Source organism: Acartia tonsa, chromosome 7 (assembly GCF_053477335.1).
Source record: "Acartia tonsa isolate MP-2025a chromosome 7, ASM5347733v1, whole genome shotgun sequence".
Taxonomy (NCBI): domain Eukaryota; kingdom Metazoa; phylum Arthropoda; class Copepoda; order Calanoida; family Acartiidae; genus Acartia; species Acartia tonsa.
This window is the reverse complement of record NC_137266.1, coordinates 44463709-44472406: the sequence shown is the minus strand read 5'-3', so window position 1 is coordinate 44472406 and position 8698 is coordinate 44463709. Positions and strand designations below refer to the sequence as shown.

At 32.9% G+C, this 8698-nt stretch overlaps 1 protein-coding gene across 1 annotated transcript; it reads right to left on the bottom strand.

Moving 5' to 3' along the window:
• Nucleotides 1-364: 364 nt before the first annotated feature.
• On the bottom strand, nucleotides 365-8617 carry LOC145323827 (uncharacterized). The gene is made up of 4 exons (XM_080166388.1): nucleotides 8478-8617; nucleotides 2892-2935; nucleotides 1755-1920; nucleotides 365-1672 (listed from the first exon to the last, which is right to left on the bottom strand). Exons 2-4 carry the CDS (start codon nucleotides 2910-2912, stop codon nucleotides 603-605), a joined length of 1257 nt encoding a protein of 418 aa, XP_080022514.1. The 5' UTR covers nucleotides 2913-2935; nucleotides 8478-8617; the 3' UTR covers nucleotides 365-602.
• Between the last annotated feature and the right edge of the window lie 81 nt (nucleotides 8618-8698).

The window sequence follows — 8698 nt, the reverse complement described above, 5'->3', positions numbered from 1 at the left end:
CTACCAATAATATACATTTACAGAAGGGGTACCCTTGTTATCATAGATGGGTATGTACATAAATTAATCATCCATTGTCTTGTCCCTTAAGATCCCTGAGTTAAACAGAGACAAGTACTCTGATGAACGCAAGTATCGTCAGCCACGACCAAGCTACAAATTTAAACCTGTTTGATGCTTTAAAGAATTTATAAAAAATAAGAAATTCCTCTATTGGGTCAGGTTTAGACTTCCGATTGATTTTTAAACTTCAAAAAGGAAAATTTCACCGAGGCTTACAGGCGGCTGGCAATTAAAACTATGTTTACCAAAAAAAGATAGAAGTCTAACTTCTTGAATATCTTTCAATGAAAATAAAGAAAACTACAGAATAATAAGCTTTATTAAATTAGCATAAATAATATATATAACAAGATAAACCCAGAAATAAAAAAATATATAAACAAACATACACTTTGGTTTGTAAGAACTGGTAATGCCCATGAGTTCAATATAATGGCACCTACATTTTATAAATTATTAATGCCTTTATATGAATTAATAGCTATTTATCATCCTTGTTTTCAAAAGGCTAAATAGCATTTTTTTAAGTGGTGGAAAAATTAGGGCATTTTCATATCATCCATCATCATCATACCTTCCATCATGTCATCCATCATAGAACCATCTTCATACATCATCATATCATCCATTGACTTGCCCTCGACTGGGGCGTTACCAGCAGCGATCAGTTCCTCAACCATCTCAGCCATTTCTGAGGCTAGAGGAATGGGACCTTCAACTGGGATGAATCCGCCATCAACAATGGGACCACCACCAGCAGGGAAAGGAGCGCTGGGTGCCAGCGGGCCTGGACCAGCAGGATGGTGGGGACCTTCAGGGAAAAATCCGGGTAACTGGTGATGGTATGGCTCAGGGTGGTGGTAGGGTTCGTGGTGATAGGGCTCTGGTTGATGATGATAGGGCTCTGGGTGGTGATACGGTTCTGGATGATAGGGTTCAGGGTGATGATAAGGTTCTGGGTGATGGTAAGGTTCTGGGTGGTATGGTTCAGGTTCATGATGGTATGGGGCGGGATGGTAGGGCTCCTGGTGATAGGAAACATGATGGTGATAGGGCTTGTGGTGATAAGGTTCAGGATGGTGTACGGGCTCAGGATAATGAGGGGCAGGATGACCATAAGGTGCAGGTGCATGATGTACAGGGGCAGGATGACCATAGGGCTCAGGGTGCCCATAGGGAGCAGGATGGTGAACAGGGGCAGGAGCATATGGATCATGATGACCATAAGGTTCGTGATGCACAGGAGCAGGGCCATGGTGGAAATCTGGACCACCAAATCCGCCGAAACCACCTTCAGGTCCTCCAAATCCAGGATGATGAGGAGCAGGTTCGTGTCCGCCATGATGAGGCAAAACCGGGGCTGGAAGGTGAGGTCCATCTAGCACAGGTGGAATGGGGGCATCGTGGGGCTCTGGTCTCTCATGATTGGGCACCAGAGGACTGTGGGGCAGGGAAAAGGGGTCCAGATGTGGGTAGTCAGGCACTGGAGGGTGGGCCACATGAGGGTAGGGGTCATGGTGGGGGCCTGGGGCTGGCAGAGGTTCGTGGTAGGGGCTAGGGGCAGGGCCATGGACTAATCCACCAGCCAGCAACGGGGCAGGGATGGCACCTTATAATAAAATTTATATCATTAAATAAGTAAATTTATTTAGTAGATTATTTTTAAAACATTAATAAGACAGTTAAATCACCTGGATGGGGTGCACCATGATGGGGAGGGGGTGGTCCATGCGCTACACCGTGATGAGGGGGGAAGTCATGAGCAAAAGGGGAAGGTCCATGGGAAAGTCCGTGATGACCGTCACCATGGATCTCACCGAAGAAACCGAGGTCGGCTACACAGAATGGCAGAAACAGCTGAAATTAATATAATTAAAAAATAGAATAATTTTCGTATTTTTAATGCTTGTTTGAATCAAATTCATGATAATAAAGAAGCAGAAAATAAACAAATTTAACAGTGAGTAAATATAAGAAAAAAATCTGTCAGTCTTAAACTTTCAAATAACATGAAAAAAAAAACGTTTTCACCAAACGACAAAGTTTTTTTTATTAATATTTAATTAAGAAAAAACAATAATAAAATACTAGATGGGAGACATATATTAGAGTTCATATGATTTGAGGACGTTTGTTTTAAATGAGCAAGTTATTCACCGCAACTGTGGTTAGAGGTTTAATAGTAATAATAAAGTAGCTACGTACAATGTATTTGCAAGGATGGTTCATTACGGAAAAACCAACCAATCAAAAACCAAATAATTATAGATAATATTTTGTATATTGTTTTGCTGTAAAATATACTTTCATGAAATGAAAATAAAAATGTTAAAAAGTGCACTTCTTTGATTGATTTTGATAGAGCGGAAAATTACTATAATCTAATTATGTATAATCTATGATTTTTGTTTTGTAATTTAGTAGCGAAACTTCTCTAAAAGATATAAGCATCACAGAGAGAGAGAGAGAGAGAGAGAGAGAGAGATAGAATAAGGGGACAAAGGACTGTTTATTACCCTGGTCCCCAAAGTTTTACAATACCGTTTTCTTATGTGTTGGCTTAACAATTCTGGGGACTTTGGTGAATTTTGTTGGTTAGATCAATAAACTGAGTGTTCATGTGCTTCAACCACTAATTTTAATCTACAGAAGGGATAATTTTGTGTACAATATTTGGGGATGTACATCAATTTATCGGCTATGCAATTGTCATGAAATCTACAAAGAAAAAATTACTTTAAATTTAATAATTTTTCTTTAAATTGACGGTTAGTCGGTCAGACATATTCTAGTCATAAAACATATGTATTGATAAAATGTAAACTTACCAGAATAGAAGCTAGCTTCATTGCAGTTCTGTTCCGATTGCTCTGTTAATGTAATAGGAAATCACTTAAGGTTTAAGTTTACCCTTTTTATGCAGGGAGCTCTCCTCTAAATAGCTAAATACCTGACTAAGATAAAGACAAAGAGTCGCTGAAAATTCTTAAAGTTCAAAGGGTTTTCTAACTTTATAGTACATGATACATATTCCATAAATTTACAATTATTTTTTATGATAAATTATAAAAAAAATCAATGAATATAGTTATAAAATTCAAACTGTAATCCATTATGATAATTCAAATTTGATATTCAATGCCAAAATATTATATAATATTTAAATACAGAAATGAAATGAGGGTTTTAGGGCTGATGTAAAAAAAATGTTGAACCTTATTAAAAAAATCAACTAGGGCAATTTACCCACCCAAGATTCCACATAAAGGGGGGGGGGGGGGAGTCATCGATAACCCCAAATCAAATAATTTTCATGTTCGCTACTGTAATATGGCAATGATTCACTGCATTAGACTTTGAGTTCTCTATTTTAGAAAAGCATTACATAGGTCTCGGGCTTTGGATGATCTTAGCCTTTGTTCTGCCTTTCCCTAGCTCTTTTAATACAGATCAACTGGAAGCTAAGGGCGCAGCCGCTAGTAATTGTAAAGTGGCTTTAATTTTGTAACATTAGAGAATTTTTGTGTGTTTTGCATAAACCAAATAGTATGATTATCATAAATTAAAAACACACCTACATGTAAATATGTAAAATTTAATTATTTATTACGCTTCAATGAATAAAAAAAAATTGATTTCTATCCTTTGTTATTATCAAATCAATTTGTAGGCAAAATTTTTTTACTGTTTTGTTTCGTGGTCATGTGTTGTATAACGCTTTTTTCCCCTTACTCAGCAAAAGATTTTAATTCGAAAACAGTTTATTAAGTATCCAAACTTCACTATGGATAATTAAGTCTGTCTAAAGCTAATGTTTTACTTTTACATTGTCTGGATTTATTTTAGTCTGTCTTTCTGTCAGTTTGTCTGTCATTCTAACAGTTTTATGCTTGTCTGACAGCCTGTCTGTCTGTTAGCCTGTCGATATGGCTTTTTTTGTTTGTCTATAAGTCTAAATATTTATCTCTGTCTATTTGGAATACTTGTCTCATAATCTACTTCTTATTTTTGTCTGTTTATATTCTGTTTTTAAGTATGTCTATCTGTATGTACCACTTTCTTGTAAATCTAGCGGCTGCGCCCCCAGCATCTATACTAGAAGGGATGTTAAGGGGCAGAAAACAGCCTAAAACTATACCCAGTCAGTCTATTTATAAAAATGAAATAGCCTAAAATCCTCTCAGGACTTGTAAGAAGCTTCACTGTAAAGGAGAACCATATTGGTTCAGCGGTTAGCGAGATCCTTCACTACAAACAAAAAAGCTAAATACTATATATAATAAGATAATTGTTATTATTCTTTATAGATATGATTCTAAATAGTATAATATAAAAGACATAAGTGGTTGAAAAATACACCACTATTGTTTGTGGTTTTACACTCATCTTTTATAAATCTGTTACCGGGGTTTAAGAACAAATTGTCAATGCCATATTACAGCATAAAACAGGCTATTTTAACATAAATTTTACTGTTATGCTGAATTTTGTATTAAAACACCGTTTTTGTCTCAATGTGGTTATTTTTTGTGGTCACATACTTCATAATAAGAATATGCAATGGATTTTATTAATATTTTCCTAACTGTAATTATCCTTGTATAAAAGTAACAGAATGTCTGTGTGTAGCGAATAATATCATAAACCACTGAACCGATGTGGTTCTTGTTTTAAAACTTTTTTTAGGTTCAAATTTATAACCATTTTTGGGGTGGGAACCTTCAAACTCCACAAGAAATCGACCATTGTAAAACCCCCTCCCATTTTTTTTACTTTTTCAAAAAAAAACTAAATTTAAAATTGGAGAGTCACCTCCCAACCCCAAGTTCCTCATTTAAAAAGAACCTCTTTTTTGAACTTTTTGATTCAATTTAATTACAATAACCAACAAAATTTAAATTATATAGTGGTCATTAGAATGGTATCATAATCATGAATGATTATATGCTTGTAGACTTATTTGTATCTGTGAGTTCTTTTCATGTAGTTATTGAAAAAATTAGCAACTGATGAAATGAAAATAGGAATACAGAAAAAAATCCAGGCAAATTAAGTCTTCTTTATACGGAATTGTCCTATCGATTTAAACTTTGCATGGTGATTCCTGTAATAGTTATTTGGCTAAGAAAGAGTTGCCATTATGTTTTGTTATCAGACAATCAAAGTGTCATTTTATTGCATGTTTCGTTTCAGAGCTTCACTTTTTTGAATGTTATCATCCTTGTAGTGACGGGAATTGTAAATATTTCATCTCGAGAATCAACTAAAATTAGTATAAATGTATGATAAACAATAATTTGTATTTTTTACAGTAATTTTATTTATAATATATGATATGATGACCAAATTGCTATTGTACGATTATAATTCCATCAAATAATCATGTTTTTCCTTTTATCAAATTATGCGCTATTAAAAATACATCATACATATTAAGTTATCTATTTAATTTATACAAGGATAACGACAACCAAAAAAGTAAAGCTTAATAAATAAGACTGTCGGACAAATGATTAGAACTGATAGTAAAGAGACAGAGTTTGTTAAAGATCTGTTATGCTCTATTCCTAATAGCCAAATGATTAGCCATTAAAACTTAAAGATGATGCAAATATTTTAAAAATAATATGGTATCAAAAAACGTTTAAAGAGTAATGGACGTTAAGCATTTTTAACGAGTTGCTACGGTTTCCATTTTTTATAAAACTTTAAAAGTAATAACTGTAAGTTTAAAGTCGATTGAACATTTCTAACAAGCCTAAATTATCAGAGCAGTTCGTTACGGACAGATAAACGGCCTGATACAAAATGTAAAAGGTTTTATTAACACTAACAATGTTCTACAATAAAAAAAAATTACAAATTTTCCCAAACTAAATAATTATGATAAAAAGACAATAATGAAAGAAACAAAGAAAGAAATTATTAGATAATGACAAAAATAATCTTTATTTAAAGACATTCATTATAAGTTTATACAAAGACGCAATTATTAATAAATCAAGATGTAGCAAAACATTGAAGGCGTTCCTTTGTTTGAAAAACAACCATTTGTTTTCATGGATTTTTTCAGTGAAAATTCGCGGATATTTTGACTTCTGAAATAGCCCATAGCCTTAGTATTAATGTAACAACAGTAGAAAGTACAATTTTTAATGTCTTTAGTTGAGCTAGTTTAGCTAGAGATTTAAACCCATAACCTCCTTTTGCCATTCATCTGAAGTTGCTTTCCTGATAAATTCGCTAAACCAAAAATATACTGTTTTATGAAAACTCTTATTTTCTTTAAATAATAGTAAACCATATTTTATACAATGATACCTTGATAATTATATTTTTCTAAATTATCAAACCATAACGATGTGATTTTTATTGGTGTCTTAGTAAAACTACGAAAATTCTTACAAAAAATAGCAAACAATTTAATTTTTAGCATTTCATGAGTGTGGCTGACATAATATCGACTTAACGTCATTCATTTTTAGAACAATGCAAGTAGGATGTTCTTGTCACGATATTATGACCACAGTTATTCAATAAAGCTATTCTCATTTTTAATTCAAAAAAGCTTAGTATATATTGGGACAAATATTTAATGTTAAAATATTCGACGGGGAATTTTTTCGTAGGAGAGTATTCCCATCCAATAAAACGAAAATAGTCTATAACTGGAAATATACATTTGATGTTTCTTAAACCTTCGCAATTTAAAGCCTGTTACTATGAGATCTCACAGAATAATGGTTAATAATAAAACTTTATGCTGTCCTATATAACCTAATTTATTGAGTTTATTTTCTTTTATTATATGGATAAAAAATAGAATCAAAATTTTTTAAAGAGATGCCACACATTTAAAAATTCTAAAACTTTTGCGACGAAAAATTGTGTGAGAATTTTATTGAATTTATTTTATATTAAAAGATTCCAAAAACCATATTTTTATAAGAAGTTTAAAACTTAATTATGCCAAAAAAGAACGATCAATTCCGATGTGAGCGAAGCCAAAAACAGTGAAAATCAAAGACAAAACACGAAGGAGTGCACTGCATATTTATAAAATAATCTAATTAAGCCCCAAAAAATCCAAAAAGCCTTATATTAAACACCTATATATTGTATTTTTAATGATGTACAAATTACTAGCGACTGCGCTCCTAGCATCTTTTCAAAGGGGTAAGAAAGCGCAGAAAAATAGCGAAAAACTAAAGACTTAAATCTACGAATTTATAGTCTGAGAACATCACAAGACCATTATAAAGCTTTTGTAAGAGGAAGAACTCAATTAGTTATAAAATTATAGATATATTAGGCATTTATGTAAAAGAATTAGAATGGATTCGATGAATTGTAATATCAAAAACTCAGCAAGACATCCAGCTGACTTAAAACAAGGATGACAACCTCCATAAAAGCGAATCTCTGAAACGGTGGGACCTACGGACATTAACACTTGTATAGTTTCAGAACTTTATAAGCAGAATGTAAATGTAAAACAGTCGAAGCAAAATTGTAGGTAAATTTTTTGAAAAACTGCTTGATACAGGATAATTTTTTTGGACATACATACAGTTTAAGGACTAAATTATATAGTTGCTTCGCTTATAATGTTGTGCTTTATTTTCCCAGGAATCAATATACCAAAAATCAGATCAATCGGATAATTAGCTCACATAAAAATCTTGTTGTTAAAAAAGTAAAAAATCGACATGTTTAAAATGGACGTGCGAACTTTCTGATAATGATTATAGAGTTGCTACGATTTCCAAATCTTATCTAACTACTACAGAAATCACCATACAAAGTTTGAAACAATAGGACAATTCTAACATGCCTAAATTAACGAAAAAAGCTATCCTTTCCGGACGGACGGACGGACCGACCCTAAACATAGAAAAGCTTCGCTTTTAAAGATATAAAGCGTCTATTTCATTGTTTTTGATGGCGGTTGTAATAAATGTATTAATCTAGATCCCTAATCAGCAAATTGAACCAAAAAAGCACTGTGTGTAGGAACAATCCGGCCATATTAATTGTTAGAACGTGTACATATTTTAGTACAAACGGGCATTCCATTTATCAAATTATTGGATTAATTCAAAGCGTTATACAAATATATACTGAGAGAACACTTTATATATTATAAACTGTAAAATAGCTTTGCCTGATGAAATTTATCTTAACTGTCTGATAATCTATCAATCAAAATATCACGTTTTAAATCAAAATTGGATTTTTATTAAAATCTAAAAATAATTTCAAATATGCCTATAAGAAGCAGGGAGAGAGATCTTAGGAAGCAAAGACAACTTTCAAATTTGTAAACTAATCTTTAGAATCATATTTTATATTTTATCTTAGTTTTTTTTACAAATTTCACTGAAACACAATCTCCAAAAGTGATTTCCTTTCCTCCGACTTCTTGAATATGTTTCACACTTTTTTTCTAAACACCAATCACTGACCAGTGTCTCCCCCTCGTGCTAGGCCGTACGTGCTTTTGCGTCAACGTTGGTGGAAGTGTGACGCACAGAAGCGTATCTGTGTAGCGTCGATGGACTACTGATGATAAAAAGCGCAATTCCTCACAATTTATAACTTCCATTTCATTAATAAAAAAAATCGTCATTTGGTT

What these genes read in the sequence shown, in the direction of transcription:
- LOC145323827 (XM_080166388.1), bottom strand. Translation starts at nt 2,912, where the DNA reads ATGAAGCTAGCTTCTATTCTG. An exon ending in TGAAGCTAGCTTCTATTCTG is followed by an intron (nt 1,921 to 2,891) that starts GTAAGTTTACAT and finishes TATTAATTTCAG; the next exon opens with CTGTTTCTGCCATTCTGTGT. An exon ending in TCATGGTGCACCCCATCCAG is followed by an intron (nt 1,673 to 1,754) that starts GTGATTTAACTG and finishes TTTTATTATAAG; the next exon opens with GTGCCATCCCTGCCCCGTTG.